Source organism: Cyrtonyx montezumae, unplaced genomic scaffold (genome assembly GCF_038088225.1).
Source record: "Cyrtonyx montezumae isolate F1298 unplaced genomic scaffold, pur_monq_1.0 scaffold_0, whole genome shotgun sequence".
Classification (NCBI taxonomy): domain Eukaryota; kingdom Metazoa; phylum Chordata; class Aves; order Galliformes; family Odontophoridae; genus Cyrtonyx; species Cyrtonyx montezumae.
In genome coordinates this window covers 32,544,307-32,564,096 of record NW_027071824.1, presented here as the reverse complement: position 1 = coordinate 32,564,096, position 19,790 = coordinate 32,544,307, and the positions used below count along the sequence as shown (strand labels likewise).

Below are 19,790 nucleotides of genomic sequence, written 5' to 3'. Positions count from 1 at the left end.
TTCATTTCAAAACTCTTTTCAACCAAACAGGTAGAATATAAAAATAACAAATCTTCATTTAGGCCATTTAGTAGAGTTTTACACATATGCTGATGCAGTTAGAACTTGGATGGTGGGATGAGAACAGTGGTGCTGTGTTCACATCGGCACTTTGAGTACCAGTCTGTGGTTGCTGTGGTCAGCTATGTATATATATATATATATATACACACACACACAAAGAGTGTCGATGCATGTTCCAGATGTGCATGCTTGCTTGCTAGGAGCACACCATCTGCCCCACTACTGGTTGAAGCTTCACTCCAGTGGTTGGATCTAAACTGATGTAATTTCATCTACAGTGTTTAATGTCTAAAACATGTGGTGCCAGTGGTAAAAGGAGAAGCAAATATGTCACATTTACTTAAGATGCCTCTGTCTCCTTCCTGACTTGAACACAGAGTACATTCTTGTGACACTTCCTAGACCTGTCTCCTGCTTAAATCATCTCCCAGTACTACAAAAGTAACACATACCCAGAAAGAGGCCTTTTTTTCCTTCTGCTAGTGCATTTTCTTAAATTGTCATCAGACATGCTTCTCTAGTTTCAGTAAAATACCCTCTACTTGGATGTAGTTTATCAGAACATTGTGCATTTTTATTTACAATGCATTGGTCTCTCGGACCATAGAAACAGAAGTGCTTTGGTAACTGTTCTAAACTTAAGAAGTTTAGATACATTTTGCAGAGCATCCTTTTATTCCCGTATCACTTGTGTATTGAAGGTATAGAAGCACACAACCAAACCCCAGTTCTATGAGTCACAGAGTAAAGAGCATTATTGCTTAATTATGTCACAAAGGAAGCAAATAAAAGAAATTACACACGGTCTTGGTTTTTAGCAATATAACAAATCTAAAAACAAGAAATGTGAAGCATCCAAGTACATACTTGAGGTGGCATACCTTTGAGTTCGGTTTTCTCCATTTCTTTCAGTGACTGAACAAACAGAATCTGGGTCTCCGTGAGTGGCCAACTATTATGTAAGACCAATGCCTGTATGATATACCTGTGAGACTGTAAAAGAAAATGATACGTGAACATGCTGAAAACAACAAATACAGCTAAGTATTTAAAAGTCCTGTAGTTTAGTAAAGTGGCAACTGTTGAACTCAGCAAATGAAACACATGATTACTTTACAAGCTTGTACATTACAGTATTCACAAGAAGCTTAAAAAATTAGTGTTAATTCCACAGATTTTATTTTAAATCCTGTGAAATCAAACAATTACTCATGTGTTTATCAATTGAAATTAAACTGGGCTGTACAATAAGGAGCTACATTCTTTAAAGACTTCTATGTAACTTTCCTATGTATGCCATTTGCTAAGACAAAGAATTCTGTCTTTCATTTTAAGTCCTACTACAGAGCTTTGAACACTAATATTAGTGCTCAATGTCTCAAGTTGAGGTGAAGGCAGCAGGGTCAGTGGGTTATTTTAAAAATTTTCCACACCGAAAAGGAAATTATACCAATACTTCTCTTAAAAATTGTTTTCCAAATTTTGAATCTGGTTTTAAGTCAAAGGAACAACTCCAGAAATTTTTTTTTTTTTTTTAATATAGGGTTGTAATTGAATCTAATAATCAGGAAGAAAAAAAAAACAAAACAAAACATGTGGAGACAGAAAAACAAACAATGATTAAGAAATAAAACACCGTTTTCTAAGACAGATGAATAATACCTGACAAATTCAAGAGAAATTCATGATTTTGACATCCCCCTCAAATGAACTCTAAGGGCTGAGGTAGCAGATACATGTGTTAACAAGGCATTCAGGTGGCTGGCAACACGAACTTTTCTAGTAACACTATTAAAATTGCCTTTCTCTTATACTACACTTCAAAGAGAATTCACACTGAAGCATCAGAAGTTGTTAATGGTATCTTTTGCCCCTAGCTGCAAGCCACAGTTTACTTGCATCGAAATTTGCAAGTGAAGGCTGCCTGAATACTGACTATGTCTACCACTTTGCTTTGACAACAAAAATGAACTCTTGTTAGTTGGTTATCTATATAAGAAACATAGAGATATGTTTTCATTTCACCATAGCCTCATTCACTAACAATCCTAATTTTGGATACTCTGTTCTTTCCTCTGGTTATCAGATCTCTATCTGAATCAAAAGAATTATCAATACCCCTTTACATTTTTTTTCACACACACACTCTCCATCTTTCTATAGGATCAGGTAATTTAAAATCTCTTACTTGTTGTGGACTTCCCTGATTACTTTCAAAGTTTTCTGAGGTGAAAGCTGCTTCTTCTAACACAGATAGACTTTCTTGTGAAAGTCTCCTCTTGAAAGAACTTCTGGTATCCTTTGGAGCTGAAACACGGCCTCTTCTTTTAAATCCACTTTCTGTTTCCTTCTTTCCAACACCTCGAATAATCTGGCTTTTATTTGCTGCAAGAAGATTAATAATATCAGTGTAAATTTTGAAACATTCTATGAATTATTAGTATGAGGTAAACAGATGTCTCCCGAAATATATACCAAAGAATATTTTCTCGTGCTGCATTATGATCATAAGGTTCCAATTGCAATTGTTTATTACAACTATTATTCATTCAGCACACAAATCACTTCAAAGTAAATAATGATAAATTTGAATAACTACTTATCTAACTGTTGCTACTGCTCACCCTAATTTTGTAACTGCTGTCCTTACGGAAGTCTCTTACGTAAACATGACAGAAAGTCAGACTAAGACAATCTTAACAGTAGCTAAACAATTATTTGTGATCTCTTACATATAGCATTACACCCTGGTCTCTTACAGAAGATGTTAATGTGAAAGAACTATGAAAACAGGAAGGTGATAAAGAAAGGCTGCAATCGAAATATTAATCCAGAAAACTTGAATTTATGCTCATTTACATGAGAGGAACATCTTTCAAAAGGAAAGCGAGCAGGAGTGCATAATTATTTCTCAGGCTAAAGAATGCAAGATTGTTGTGGATTTAGATGAAACTTGTACATAACTCTTGTGATAGATGTAAATATAATATAAACCTAGGAATTCTTAAAGTAGCTGTAAATTACACTAGCTTAAGTCTCAGTTTGAAAATTGAGACAAGGCTCTGAGGCATATAAAAATAAATATCACTGTTACATATGGTTTTATGTTCTTTTTTGCTTTGGTTTATCCTCTCATAATTTTGTTCCATGTTCTCAAGTGTGTAATTTTGGGGAAAGTATTATTTCATCTTCATTTTCCTTATAATTTACTTGGGTATAATTTCTCACATCATTTCTTTTACAATGGTTTCTTCATCATGCAAACTGTTAATATGTCTACCAGCATGCATGATGTTAGTGTGTGCTGATTAGTGTAGATGCAGTGTGTGTTGTCTCACTGAACACCACTGAGAAGAGTCTGGCTTGGTTTCCTTTACATCTCTGCCCTCTACCTCAGAGCTGATAAGCCTGCAACGTAAATGAATAGTAATACAATTTTTATACAGAAAATGCGTCTTCAGTAAAGAAAACTTCTCAGCTTAGCTTGTTCTGACATAAATGAGTAGTGTATTGGGTGTTAGCTTTCAAATACATTTGTATTAAATGTATAGGATTGAAATTTCCTCTAATCAAATATTCCCTGAAAGGATAATTCAGTTGCTGTCACAAAGAGTTGACAATAGAATAATCAGCATTTATTAACTTTGCCTCTGGCTTATATGACTGATGACAAGCCAATAACAAGTGTGCTTCCATTAAAAGGATTAAAACGAGTGGTACTTAAGATGGCACATTTAAACTACAGGGTTTGGTGTAATCTGTGAACTACCTTCCATATCTGGCTTGGGCAACAGTTTAATGACAACCAGCATCAAAACAATTAAGCTTTCAGATCAAAAAGAGGCAAGACCTTGAAAATAGAGCATATTTCTGTTCTCAAGGACAAGGTAAGCACAAGCATTAAATTTTCAGAACAGAGAAACTACTTCAATGATCCAAACAACTCTTTACACAGTTAAAAAATGAGGCCAAAACACAGAGGAATAAAGAAGTGATAGACATTTCAATCAATAATTTCAGTATCTTTTCTCATTGCTGGGGACCAAGGATTCCAATTCAATGCTCAAGAATTTCGCTTAATCACAAAGTCACTAATGATTTCATGGGAAAAGTGAGGAAAAAAATTATATTTTACATAACGAAAAATATTTTACGTATTTTACATTATTGTGTTTACATAAAGTTACTGTTAGAATATATATCCTTTAGTAATAAAATTGTCAAATACTAAATAAAACACTTACAGAAGGAATACAGAAGTGTTTCATTACTCAAGAAATTAAAAGCAGGAATGACTGCATGGCCCCTTCCAGTGACATTTACAATTTCTTCCTCATTATCTAGGACTTGTAGCTTAATGAACACATCTGAATTAGAAGTTTGTACCTGCACTGTAGCAATATGTGATGCTGTGACTTTTACTGAATACCTAAGGAAGAAAAAAAAATACAGCAATATAACCAACAATACTGGATTATTATTTTCTAGGGAAGTATCTAAACATTGTGCTGACATGGAGAAAAACTCTTAAAACTGAGCTTTAGCTCACTCTTTTCTTGAAATCTGCTGAGCTAAGCAGTTCAATGCAATGAAGCCATGATTAAAGTAAACATGGGCAGCAGAAAAAAAAGTAGTGATATTACCATCTTTTTCTCAGGGTCTTATCAAATGTCTGTATTTATATTATTGCTCCTGCTTAATACAGTTTGTTGAATATGTGCTTCTAAAACAACCACATGCTCAAATAAATCAGCTGAAAAATATACCAAATCCTGTGCCTCCTCTCTGCTTGTAAAAACCCAATTTTAATGCATGTTTAGTGTCCAAAAGTAATATGGAATTTAATTCATTGATATAAAGGTAAGACTGAGCATAGAGAAATGCAAAATATTGTTATGAGAATTTTGAAACTATAGTCTATGTGTTTCATAACTGTTCTTCATTAACAAGTAATGATATTTCAGAAACAAAACAAAAAAATTCCCACTTATTTATGAAATAAAATACCTAGTGTCAAGTATCAATGGCTAAAACAAACAAACAAAAACCCGGGGATGTTAGATGTTTACTTAAACACCTTCCCCTTCTAAGAAAGTAGAAAAAACATAATTCATTGTAATGGATATAAAAAGCATAATTTAATCAATATTCTCTCAGTATTTACCTGAACATTACACACTTGTCATTGGGTATGTAGTACTCTTTAATTTCTTTAGTAGAATAAATGTTATTTACAGCCTCACGAGAGAGGAATGGGAGTGGACTATGAGAACTGATGAGTCGGAGCCTCCATCTTCCAGCTGCCAAAGCCTGATCACCAGTACGTGCTTCAGCCATAAATGTGTATCCTTTCTGAAGAGGAGACAAGACATTTTTACTTGGAAATAACACTGGCTAGTACTGGAAATGAAACTTGCTAGAATTGAAAACTGAAAATACCAATTGAAAATAAAAATGACTAAGTATTGAAAAGGCAAATAATAGATTTAATAGGTTTAAACTGTAAAACTACATCAGAAATAATAAGACAAGTTAAGAACTGCCTAATGACAATTGAGAGGAAATAGAAAGTAGTACATGATATTAAAAAAAAAAAAGGACTAGTCAAAAAAGTTGGTGAAAGTGAGGAGAGATATAAAAGATATATATAAAATAAATGACAGAAAAGTACAAATCCCTGGGAGCAACACATAGAAGTCTTCACTGACATTATAGGTAGAATTTTTAAACTGAATATTTAAATACTTAAAGTAATAATTATTTTAAATAACATACAACATTAAGCACAACAATTAAATAAATATTTAAACAAGAAATACCACAATAAAAACAAAACCAACCAAAACAAAAATCTAAAAGAACAGTAGATTATGGACCAGTATCATCAAGCCTGGTACAATTAATTTCCAAAGGATAGATTCAGTATCATCTATTGATTTGAATGAGGAGTGGAAAAATATAGGTGATACTACTAATAAGAGAATTCATTCTGGATTTTTCTCCCTGCTCCTTTTAAAGGTTCTTATGTCACATTCTGTCTCCTCAGTTGTCTATATTTTCCAGTTTTCTTGAAGTAATTAATCAATTAGGACTGGTTTGGGGTTTTTTTGTTACATTTTATTTCTCCAAATGGCTCAATTCATTTCAGATTAGTCTGAAGAACAGTAACTACTTTTTCCATTTCTGAACTAACTACTTTAATAGGTCACCTGCTAGCTAGATCAATTCACATCATAGTCAGTTAGAAGCAACCTCAAATGGAATAAAGTGACAGGTAACTCTAACACTTGAAAGTCCACCCTACATGACATTTCCAAAATGCTAATTCTTGGCACAACAAAGATATTCCTTAATTTACACAGACTTGGTATCATCACCCCTTTTCTAACAATCAATAAAGAGGGCTGTGTTTTCTTCTCATACTGGCACTTCTGGGAGATTACTGATAAACAGTGTTCCAAACAAGCTTGTCAAGTTCTAAATGACTGGCACTTCTCTTTGGAGAATATTAACCATACAAACAAAAAAATGTAATACCTTCTCCCTGTCAGGTGGGGAAAAGTAGAACCAGGAAAAAAAGAGGAAAAGCTATCTGGGGGAAAAGAAAAAAGAACACTGAGATCCTATCAACACTAAAATGGAATGAGTTCCATCCAGAAAAAGTGTTATTCCATTAATTTGTGACTCTCTTGTGATCTAAAAGTTAATGTTTTTAATGCCATATTGAGAAGAATTTGACATTTCAAGTTCTATAGAAAGAACTGTTCTGGATTCTCCAAAGAAAAAGTATTCCCCATAGTTTTGAAAAGTAGAATTATTCTGAACAGCTACCCTGTATGTTTTTGCATGTATGCTAAACACATGAAATAAATGTGCTTTCAAGTGTTAGTGCACATGAAAATTGCCCAAAAAAGTAATTCTAAAATTCCAAATACTTTTAACTCCAAAGGTGACCACAGCTAAAGATGAAAGTACTAACATGCTGGCAATTCACAGACAAGATTTTTAGCAAGCAGTAGCTATCTTCATGTATACTGAAGCAAAATTAGATAAACATGAAATAAAAACATGAAAATTTCTTCATTCACTGACAGACTAGATAAAATATCTCTTTATGCTAGAGACAGTGGGAAATTGTATGTGAATACAATTTGCTGCATGGAGATTTAAAGATCAGATTCAATCTAAGGTTAAATTAGTAACACTCCAGCATTTAACCATTTCATTGCAAGACATTGAATATTAAAAGTATATTAATCATATTTAAAGTCTTCAGAGAGTCCAGCATACAACTATAGAAGTGCATGGTGGACAAAATACTTGGCATGAGCCAGCAGTGTGTGCTTGTATCCTGGAGGGCCAACTACATTCTGGGTTTCATCAAAAAAGTGGTGGCTAGTAGAGCAAGTGAAGTGATTATCCCCTTCTACTCTGTCCTCTGAGAACCCATCTGGAGTACTTCATCCAAGCCTGGGTTCTCCAGCAAAAGAAAGACATGGAGCTGTTGGAGCAGGTCCAGAGATGGGTCACAGAGACCTTCAGAGGATCCCTAAGTGTTGTTCAGCTGAAGCTTTAGAAATGCTTCTCTGACATTTTTTTTACCATCTGTTTAAATAACTTGTGTATAAGTCTGTAAAAGGCAAAAAAAAAAAAAAAAAAAAGCAGACTAGCAGTATACAAAAAAACAAACAAACAAAACGAAAAAAGAAAACAAGAGAAAACAAAAGAGACTGAAAGAAACCATCTACTTGCATTGCATTTTTTATCTAGACTGTAATATCTGCAGAAAGCAGACACGAAGATGCATTATTGCTAGTCTGCAGATTGTATCCCTATTTTAATATTCATTTCAGAATGACTGAAGGCATTCCAAGAGGGACTCTGCAGCAGAATAACAATATTTACTGATAAAATTTACTTTTGCTCTGTTTTAATGTGCTGATTCTTAGTTTTGCAGCAGAACACCTATCTGGTAGATTTATTCAAAAGGAAAAATAACATTTAATGTTAATATACGTTTTGGAATTCAGAGGTATTACATAATTTTGTTTTATATTATTATATAGGAATTTTATATATTATATAGGTATATAGTTTTATATATTATATAGGTATTATATAATTTTTCATATAAAATACTGTGAAAAGAAAGGTAACAATCAGATTAAAATACCACTGTATGCAATTGTTATGAAACAGAATAATTGAATTGTCAAATCGTCAGTCAAGTTTTTGGAAGTGTTTAAAGTCCACTGAAACATTAATGGACCATTTGCAAATAGGAAGGTAATTTTGTTTGTGTAAGTCCATAGTTTTACTGATAAACTCAGTAGCGAGATTATGTAATAAAACAAATATGCTGTGCCTTTCCACATGTACAATTCTGTTTTAGTACTCAAATCAAAATCACTCTACTAACTTTAACCATTTTTATGACATTAAATGTAGAAATCATAAGCTTAGAGAGTAAGAAAAATATCTACAATAATAACTAAAGTGGAGAGGTCTTCAATAAAGAAAAGGAAAAAAATAACAGTAATTCTTTAGTATATGATATAATCTCTGGTGTTGTATCCATGCAGTAATAAGTAGGTGGAGTAGGGCATACTAAAATGAGCACTTCCAATATTAAAGCCATAGTACTGTACAAAGGTTGATAAGATTCCTTATTTGGAATACTGCATGCAATCCTTTAAATCCCTCTACAAAAGTAGTATGTTAAATGGGAGGAATTCTGAGGAAAAAATCCCAATAAAATTCTAAGATTTGTTTTCCATTCAGCAAGACAGAAATAGAACAGTCACAGTCTGCTAAGCAGGACAAATGCTGAGTTCTGAAAGAAATCACAACGCTCCATTATCCTGAAAGGATAAAGTGGCGTTTATCACTCAGATTTCTTCTCACATCTTGCCACTTGCCACTGCCAGACTACAAACTGAACCTTCCTTTCTGATGGAATACACCCCTCCACTTTTGATGATTCCAAGTTAACTCTGAGGAGAACTTGAACAGTTTGTCTGCAACCCTGTATCTGGAAGGACTACTACCTCCAGCAGTAGTAGTCCCTACCTGCCACTTTCAGCTGCTGTAGCCTGCTTCTAATTTCTGGATTAGTTCAGTCTGATGGACTTCTGAACTATCAAACCAATTAAACAATATGAAAACAATATGAGGACAGAGGAGAAGTAGTCAAGACCTGTCACTCTTTTAACTATAGGGAAATGCTATCAAAATGAAGAAACTAGAGAGGATAAACGTTTTGAAAGATAAGCTTCTAATTAGTGAGACGTCCAGACCTGAAACTGATTACATTTAATATTTTCTTAGTAATGTGCATAGTGAAACATTTAAATATGTTTAATAAACTGATACCAGAAAGCTAAGGGTTATGATTTTAAAGGAAGAGTAACGAACTCTGATGCTTTAAATAAGGAAAATGGTCTTAAAAAAAAAGTCATTATAATCAATATTGATATCCACCACATTTAGTCAAGAGAAATAAACAGGATTCTGTTCTTCAGGAAAGCGCTTAAGGATATAGCAGTATGAATCAACAAGGCTCATGCAAGAAAAAAAATGGGAGGAGAGGAGAAAACAAGTGTAAGTGTCAGTTTTGTAAGTAGTAAAGCCTGACCAAGAGAAATGTAAACTAATAATTAATTTCTAGTCATTTGTTTCATTTAAAGTTAATCCTTGCTGCCAAGTTTTCTGTGCTCAGTGTTGTATATTGTAAACAAGAAAAAATGGGAAAAACTGGGAGTAGTCCAGAGGAGAAAGTAATCAAGAATGTAGAAAATCTAACTTGTAAAGACTGAGCAAGCTGTCATCTTTAGCCTAAAGACTGGAAAAATCTGGGTGATAAACCTCCCTTTGGAATTAAGACTATTCATTCAATGTTAAAGCTTTAGCGTGAAAAGGAGGTCAGTGATAGTCTGTTTGAATTTTTTAGTAAGTATGGCCATACTTTTAAGCAAAATATTAGTATGTAGCTGAAAACGTCTACAGAATTTGTCAGTCATTTTTATTTCAATCATTTTTATACTCCACACATTTACCTTATTTTTGGGATAAATATGAGGTGCCACTTTCAAAAAGACACGTGGCATTTCCTCCAGTGTGTCATTATCAATTACATGAAGTCTACAGGAAGGGATAGTGGTATACATCCTTGGCACTACGAGCATGTCTTCTGCAACAAAGAATATTTCTCTAGAAAAAAACAATAATTAAAAACAAATTAAATTCATTTTATTGTCACAAATTGAATATTTTGTGTAACAAAATAAAAGTATACATTAGAATTTATTTAATTTTTATTATTTTTTAAATTTATTTTCCTTTTTTTTAAATAAAATAGACTTACTTAAAATCATGTTTTTAAATCAGGTTAGTGAAAAACAGAGTGTATCAAACTTCTCTATAAGAATCATATAAAAGACTATAAAACTCACCTAAAAATCACAAACCAAATATTTGGTGGCTGATCAGAATATGTTACAGCATAGTCAGTGAAAGAGATCTTATACCACTCATCTTCATAACAAGGAAACTTTTTGAGTGAGTTACAGTTTCTTTTAAACATTTCTCTGGGAAGGAGAAAAACAGATAAGCATTTAAACCTACCCGTAATCAAGTGCAGACATGTATATGGATGTATAGTATGAAGAACACTGCTACATATTTGAGGGTAAAATGAAATAATAAGATGTTTTACTAATGCTACTATCTTTTCTGTTACCTGATCTCACTAAAAATAATAATAAATCAGGTAAGGAAGGTGCTCTTTTAGTTCAAGAGCTAGTACCCTCCTTACATACAAATATGTGTTGCGTATCCATCAGTCCCATTTATATATATATATATACACACACACACACACACACATACACACACACTTAAGCATTAGTTAGGATAACTTTCATTTCTTCATATTAAGCTGTCATATTAAAGCTATGGCATAAAAAGGAGATTATAATAACCTCTTTATTTAATCTTAAAACTTTTTGGAAAAAGACAGGAATAAAAGCATAACCAAATAAATTCAAAATGTGATTAAAGCTGCTCCTCTCACATAGGAAAGAACTTCAAAGTTAGGTGTTATCAGTTTCTATGGAATTAGAGCTAACCTGACTGGCACCTGACTGACAATTAGAAGGTTATTTATCATTTGTGGTATCAAAAGCTAAAATTTTTCTGAACAGTCCAAGTTTCAAATTGCTAAAGCATTATCCACCAAATCTGGCCAGCGGTACTTTGATGTTTTGCTTTCCCTAACGAGCAATTGAAATTACATAAACAATCAGCACATTCATATTTTTAGCAATGATAATAGCCAACCTTGACATTTAATTAAAGTGAGTCACAGAGTGGATCTAAACTTTGCCAGCATTAGTTTAAAGCAGGACAGTTAGAGATATGCTTTTTCAAAGCTTTGCAAATATTCCTTCCACCACCAATGAACAGTGCATGAACCAAAAAAGCCCCTCAGATGTCTCAAATGTGTGAATTCCTTTGAAATTATAGTATGAACAAGCATAGTGAGCTTCTCTTTGTGAATATGGGAATTAAAATGTGAAACAGATGCCAAATCTAGCTTAAATAGAGATGTTTTGGGGCATTTAAAACTAATAGATTGTTTTGTAAAATGGTGCTGCTTGTAGCCTATTGTATGTCTAGGTTTTAAGAATGGGAGAACTTCTATCCTACCACTGAAATCCTAAAAGTTTTGCTTATAACTTTATAGGACAAAGCTCAAGCTTATTATAATAAATGTAAGTCTGTAAGCTATTTAAAAATATTAGTTACAAAAAAAAACCCTATAGTACTGTGATTTTAACAGTCAAATACAATCCCTGGGACAATATCTATCCCATGTGTATTATAAGTCCAAAGGAAGACTAAAATATGCATCTCATCTTTGTTTATTTAGAGATGGAACAGTTCTAAAACTAATTGCTAACATTTGGAACAAAGATGTGGTTGGAATGTCATGCCAAAGTTCTAACAGCACATGGTTACACTGGCAATAAACACTACAAAGTGAAATAAAGTTAAGAAACACTCACATGGAGTACAAATAAGTGGTTATGTGGAGTAAGGATTTATATTCAAAACCAGCACTCACTGCTAGTTCTCATTCCTCATACCTGGTGGCAGAACTGACCTACTCACAGATCAGTTGTGTGAATGCTTGTAGATATTTGTGAAGGAATTGGTGAAAATATGTGGTACATAAAGGGGGGATGGTGTCAAGCTTGCAAGCGATCACATTTTTTTTTAAATCAGCTGGATAGATGTTTAACTAAAGAAACAGTATCAGATTCATACCTACAAAACAACCTGCTGAATATTAAAAACAAAAAAGATAATATTCTAGTTCAAGGACAAACAAAACAAAACCACCTTACCAACTTGTGTGGTTAGATTTGATACTAGATACAAATCTAGTGGTTAGATTTGATACAGTTTTACTCATGCAAACATGTAATAAAGAACAGCATTTCTCCACAGAAAGCATCTTACCCATTCTGACTGACTTTTGTAATTTTAAAACTAAGAACACTCTTACCACATTTATTGTGTGAACCAGCAATTTATGGCAATTCTATGGAAATGGCTGCAATAAAGTAGCATAATTTATTACATTATTACCTTAGCAGCACTACAGCACACTGTTCAAAATTTAACTCAATTGCAGTCCACAATTTTTGTAAGATTTCTTTGACATTAGCATTTTCTTTAGTACCTAGAAATAATAAATAAGTTAGAAAATGTATGCAATAATTTAATACTGTTTTAAATATATACCTACCACATATTTGTGAAAAATATCACGCAGAAGTAAAATATCTTACGAATGCTATCTTATTTAGAATTAGAAGGAGGTTTCATAGAGCTGACAAACTACTTTCTCCTTTGACAAAGGAAATCCCCATTATCATCATACTTTTCAGTACTTTTACAGCTTCAAAATATTATGTGACTAATATTTTGTTTTAAATACCTTCACAATAACATCTTGCATTGAAATGCCATAGAAAATCAACTATGTATTAAATAAAAACAAAATACTTGCAGCAAATATTTGAAGTAGGTGAAATATTTCTGAATAAGGGCACACCTGGTTTTCTGCTGTTCAGTACTTTTCTCACATAAGTCCCCCTCCAAACAGCTTGGAGTTTAAGAGCTGCTGCTGCTTCTTCAGAAGTGGGAATTCTTTTCTGCCAGCTACTAAGGGAAGTCACCTCACAACTCTCTGAAAGAAGAACATGAGCAACATTAGCAAAGCTGGTAGCCCTGTAGCTACTTGCTGTAAAATTAAAATGCAAAAGAGAGCTGCATTACAGAAATAGTGGTTTCTACATAAAGTTTCCATTTATGGAAAAAATATCACTCTTAAAATTTTTCTCCTATCATTACAGAGGTAGGCACTATATGCTGTGTAATTACCAAGTTAGCATGCAGTGATTACACTAATGCTAAACACCAAACTGTTGTATCTTTGCTTCTCTCTACAGACAGCTGTTGAATTTTAGTTTTTTAAATCAAGTCTTCTAGTATGTGTTAAAAATCATCTTCCAAAAAAAAAAAAAAGAAGAACCAACATAATCTGATGCATTAAAGTCTGAATCTGAATAGAGCTTAAAACGGCTTCACAAGATTTCAAATGTTTCTATCCCCAAGATGATTTTATTAAGTAATAATTTAAACACCAACATTACCCAAAACATTGCATTTTACTTCTGCTAAGGAGGTATAGAATAAGGGTAAGACCAGCAATAATGTGAAGGTTCATTTATCTGTGACTTTCTGTCACTGAGAAGCTTTTATATGGAAAAGAAATTACAATCATAGAACCCTTAGAGTTGGAAGAAACTAGAAAGAGGACTTTGAAAGTCATCTAGTCCAACTCCTATGCAATGAACAGAGAAACTCACAGGTAGATTAGGTTGCTCAGAGCCTGATCCAGCCTCATCTTGAAGGTCTCCAGGCATCCAGCACCTCTGCACAACCCATTATAGTGCTTTATCACCCTCACTGAGAAAGACTTTCCTTACATCTAATCTGAATCTATCCTTTTTAAGCTTGAAATCACTTCCCCTTGTTCTATCACAACAGACCTGCTGAAGAGCCTGTTCCCTTCTTCCCTGAAGCTTCCCAAATTAGTAGGTTCTGACAAGTTACTAATGAGCTCTTTAATGGAATCCTTGCCCAGAATCAGCATTCTTGAAACTATCGGCACCTGGGTTTATCTCTATTGGGAGGTTATGCGGAGCAGCACCATAGGGAGGCAGTGCAAAGAAACCAGCTGGGAACTGCATTGATGTATAATGAGGGGAAGTGAGCTGGAGGAAGAGGAAGGATACAGTGCTCCAAAATGAGTACTATCAAATGAAAAGGAGGACAAATAAAAGACACTTGAAAATGGGACAAATTATTAGCTTAAAGTATATATATTACTCTCATCAGAAAGAAGATCACACATTTCAATCAAATATACTCCACTTAATATTGATAGAATTGACTGCTTCCAAACATCGTTCCTCCTTCTTTTCAAACCAGAGAAAAACTTTAATACATCACGACTCTGAATGGTTACGCTAGTTCAGTTCAACAAAGAACAGATTAGAACTCAATATGGCATGACACAACCACGTCTGAAAAGAGAATCATGCAATCACAAAATAAAGTAGGCTGGAGGGGACTGTTAATCCAATCTCACATTCAAATCAGGATCAAATTGACCACATCACTCAGGGTGTTAAGCAAATGCCCAGTTAATTTTTTAATATTTCCAGGGACAGTGCCTTTCAACTTTTGACAGGATTGACAGTGAAGAATGCTTTTGTAGTATGCAACTTGAATATCCTGTTTTTAACTTGTGTCATCAGTATGAACCACTGAGATGCACATTTGGATCTCAGATACAGTTTACACAAATAAAATGATAGCAGACAGCTCGACTTCTAGACCAGTATCAAACCAGAAGCTTCATAGAGAACTTTCATCTAACTCTTTTCCCAGAAAAACACACAACAGACAGGTCATTGAAAAAAGTGTACAGCTTCAGAAACTTCCAACTTTATGTCATAATGTATAAACTTCCTTGTCTCCCATGAATCCATTGCTTAGCTGTTCCTTGAGGGTGGATAATATTTGGAGAGATCAGCATCACTAAATTGTTTTCAGGTTGGCTTCTCAGAAACCTTACCAGACAGGACTGCTAACTGCAATACATCACAATGCAACTTGCCGTGCATAGGTTTAGGGATAAATTCAGCACAGAGGGCAGAATAGATACTGAAAAAATGGAGATAGTGTTTGAAGCTTAGACTTGATTTGACCCACCCTCATACATGGTCAACAAAAAAGATTTTGCTCATTTATTATGGTACTTTACAGTGATAATTACTGATTTTCAAAGGAATACAACTCAAGTCTTGTAAGATGTGCAACTAACCTGACAATTCAGCAGTGCTGACATAGTCCAGTCCCTCTAGGCATACAAAAAATTCATAAATTTTAAGTTTGTAAATTAACAGAACATAAATATTTTTTTCCAGAACAAATAAAGTGTATATATAATTTATTAAAAATAATATATTTTAAATATTTACAAATGTATTTCCTATATTTTTACTCTGATATCTCACTGAATAATTTCAGACATTCTACTAACAATAGAAAACTGGAGTATCTCATAAGAAATGAATCATGGTTATTTAGGCAGGATCAGTGAAGATCTAGTTCACTCCAAAATAAGAACAGTAGATATGTTTGAAGTCATTAGCAATACCAGTACAGTACCTGAAGACACACTGTCATCCTCGAAGACAACGTGTTTAAAATCTAAAGTGAAGGACCTGAAGGCAAATTTATACCAATGAGGAATCTTCTTGTCCAATACATATTTAATCAAAGACCAAAATGCACTATTGAAAACCTTAAATAAAAAGGAAAACATTTATCAGAGAATAATTCATTTGTAAAATCATGCTTTTCATTAATGCTTCAATAACTGTATAGTTGTTTTTATTTTCATGTCACACTTAACTTTCTCTCACACACTAACAATTAGTCCTTACTGTGGAACTACATTTCTTCAAGTAAGCAAGAAAGAGAAAACCATTTTCATGCCTGGGTTTTAAATACAGGACAGATTGCAGAGCACAAGTTTTCATTACCTAAAAATGTTTTTTCAGTTTATGCAAAATAAGCTGGTTGTCTCAGACTAGAACATAGAAGAGCACACGATAAGTACCCTCATGACATGGGGATACATATCTCACTGTCAGTAGGTGATCCTGCTACAAAAAATAGGAATATATTGACAGGCAAAAAGGAAAAATTTGGTGTCCTTCTTACATGACTATAATGATGTCTGTTTTTATTCTCAACACCTTGATGCTCTTTTGAAAGTAGAAATCCAGTCCCCTTTTCTCATCTTTAATTAGATAAGAAATTTCATAGTATGTTTTTCAGAGCCAGTTACACAAACTGAGTTGAAAAATAGTTCTGCCTTAATGTAAAAAAATATATATATCAGTCTATTTTTCTCTTTCATTCTCCTTATTTGCAGATTGCTCTGTTTTCTGGAAACATTTCTATCTTGTGATATGTATATTCCTATTAATAAAAACTTATTTTATTTTAAAAAATTAAGACTGATAAAGAAAGAATCTACTTCAGTACATGCCTACATTTAGAATCATTTCTCATTGTTTACATTAAAGACAGTTCTTTTCCAAATTTTCCTTATTGAATCATTATTGGCTATTTCAAAGTGTGCCTTTATTTTTTTTTAATCCTTTACAGTTATAGACTAATCTTCCTGTGAGATGAGATATATGTATGTAGACCTACTGAATTTTTTCTACAAGTCCCTATGTTACTGATGCAACTCCTTATGACTAAAGGAGTGTTCAGTGAAACTGACTGAAAGAGAGATTCAAATTTAAGACACATAGTGCACATATTAAAATGTGTTCATAATGAGAGAAGATAACAAGGGAATGCAGCTGCAAGTTTCATTTGCACTTACACTTAATAGCGAGTGCCATACTTGAAACATTCAGGAAATCCTTTGTAAAAGCATAGCTACTGCTTTGAAGCAGATAACAACATCATTAAGCTGTTATCTGACCTCTCTGAGCTGAGACTCTCCAATCTGAATGAAATATCCTCCCATCCAAACAACAAACCCTCCAATCTGATCTGAACAGAGAGCAACAAAACTGCACAACCTAATCAATCACAATAGGCATCAGTATCAATGTCAGCTGAAAGACAACAGAAATTGAAATGAATGTTGCCTCATTTAGATTGGAAGAAAGCTCAAGAGGAGAAAGATGATCCAAGGGAGGGGTAGTCAACAAGACCACTGGCACCAAGGAAGGCAACAACAAAAGTCATAAAACCATGACGTGTTTACTGAAACTTTGTTCACCTTGAAATGTTCCTCAGCCATTTCAGTACCATAGATACCAGGAGGACAGTGAGTTAATTCCAACTCCTTCAGAGCTTCAGAAAGTTCAGGCATACTGCTGAAATTATTTATCACTTTTCCAATAGCTTTCAGGATAGTGGTAGCCTGCCCAATAAATCGGCAGCTCTCCTGAGAAAGGAGGTGAAAAATTATCAATTGCTATCAAGATTGTTTTAAGATTTTGTTTCGTTTTTAAGCTATGGCATTTTTTCCCCTGATGCTGAAGTAATAAACATTCCTTAAATCTACTGTTTTTAATTTTATAATCTATAAAATCAATTATGTATTCAAAATTCCAAATTTTCAAAATTCATAATGTGTAAAATTTCACTAACATTAGCTATTGAAATAAGAATATGACAATGTTCTAACAAGAAGTATATCTGTTATGGATTTATTTTTCCTGCATCATTAGAACTAGAACATTTATAATTAAAAAAAAAGAGCATAGAAAATTTCTACTGCAATAATAAGATCATTGCTCTCAGCTGAAATGCACAGCATTGTCATAGAATGGTATAAGTGAGCATTTGTTTTCACCTGAGAACAATGTCCAAATACATGCTACCTAAGGCATTCTTAATCTTCACCAGGATTTCTGTGTAAAAAAATTGGACACTTTCCTGCAAATAACATTCTGAAGACAAAGGGATGTCCAGCAACAAATCATTTTTAGTGTCCCAGCTTCTCATAATTAAATGTCTTTGCTACAATAAATATCAGATACACATAATGCTGCTTTAAAACCCTATTTTTAAATTTTTACTATTATTAGGATCCTGAATCTGAACTGCTACATTAATACGCCATTATGCTCATCTTCCAATTTATTTATTTAATCTTTGCAGAATTGAGCTTGAGAAGCTGTATTCTCTCCCCATGTGCTCATGCCAAATATTTGGGCGTACTGCTTGTCAAAGAAATCTTTATAACATGAATGGCAGTGATATTCATCTAGATTGAAGGCAACAAAGACCAAAAGCTGTAGTAATTACTCCCCAGCACCTCTTACCTCAACTGTGAGACATTTTTTGAATCAATTTTAGAGATAAAAGCTACTCTGGGACTCAGTAAGTAAACATGTGATCTCATGGGACAAAACAAAATGTACTGACGTGACAATCTATTTTACAAGTATGCTTGAACATGGATGCTATTTGTATGTGTATTTTTCCACATGCTTCAAAGAAAGAGATCACACGCTAACTCTGATAATATATGCATTCCAGCAAGGGTATTTTCATTATTACACCTTATTCTGTTTTTCTATGTGTACTGCCTAATGCTTACTTATACATTTATACAAGACAGCAAAATCCACCCCACTGTCTGCTGTAAAACGTTTTTAATCTACTCACCCATTTCATATGAGAATTAATATTATACTCTCAAACATACTAAAAGATCAATAGTATTTCACTTCAAAATCAAATAACATTAATACAATGCTTAACTGGTTCCAGACATACAAACCTTTTCAAGATTTTGTATTACAGCATCTTCATCTCCAAAGACACAGGGCACCATGCTACAGAGATGAATATGATGCCCTATGGGAGAACTTACTGTAAAGAGAAGAACGTGTCGCCTGCATTAAAGAAGAAAGAAAAAGAAAATTTAAATTAAAAATAACCTTTTTCGTTGTTGTTAATTCACAGTTATGCTTAAGATTTTCATACCAACATCTGTTAAAAAGGATATCCTTTTCCCAGATTTTCTCACACTCCAAATCTTGTATTCCCCACTCCTTGTTTTGCAAAAACTTCCAGATGTAGACAAACAGGCAAAATCAGAAAAGTCACTATTCAATTTGTTTTTATTTAGATTTTACTTTTTCTGCAGCAGAATGAGTAATCCCAGTATTTCAGATGGATACAAACCGAAAACCTTCAGGTCAATTATCTACACTTGTACACTAGAAAACTTCTAAAGGAAGCTAGGTGCTCTGGTCGAATGAATAACTTAGAGCACAATTTCTGTGTTCACAGAGACACCTATCAGAAAAATTTAACACATACTTGTCTGGTTAATGTTTCAGTATGATTACTTCATATGGCAGCTGTGGGCCAAACCATCCAATAGTAGCCTACTCAGGTGGCAAACAACAGGAACTCAGTATGTGCTATTAACATGTACTTTACCTTGTCACACCCTACAGCACACTTCAATTGCAAAAGAAACAATTCCTAGCTATGATTACACAACACAGGGATCTCAAACTCTTCTCTCCAGTAACTAACTT

The 19,790-nt window shown here is 33.6% G+C and overlaps 1 protein-coding gene across 1 annotated transcript in view; it reads right to left on the bottom strand.

The window, feature by feature from the left end:
- ADGB (androglobin) overlaps window positions 1–19,790 on the bottom strand; it is a 68,976-nt gene that overhangs the window by 11,704 nt on the left and 37,482 nt on the right. Inside the window, exons 19-29 of the mRNA XM_065731814.1 lie at window positions 19,022–19,136; window positions 17,510–17,677; window positions 15,871–16,006; window positions 13,184–13,318; window positions 12,715–12,808; window positions 10,515–10,649; window positions 10,119–10,272; window positions 5,228–5,415; window positions 4,308–4,492; window positions 2,252–2,448; window positions 945–1,056 (exon numbers count right to left, since the gene is read on the bottom strand). Of these exons, the coding sequence (XP_065587886.1) occupies window positions 945–1,056; window positions 2,252–2,448; window positions 4,308–4,492; window positions 5,228–5,415; window positions 10,119–10,272; window positions 10,515–10,649; window positions 12,715–12,808; window positions 13,184–13,318; window positions 15,871–16,006; window positions 17,510–17,677; window positions 19,022–19,136 (1,619 nt within the window). The remainder of the gene's footprint in view (window positions 1–944; window positions 1,057–2,251; window positions 2,449–4,307; window positions 4,493–5,227; window positions 5,416–10,118; window positions 10,273–10,514; window positions 10,650–12,714; window positions 12,809–13,183; window positions 13,319–15,870; window positions 16,007–17,509; window positions 17,678–19,021; window positions 19,137–19,790) is intronic.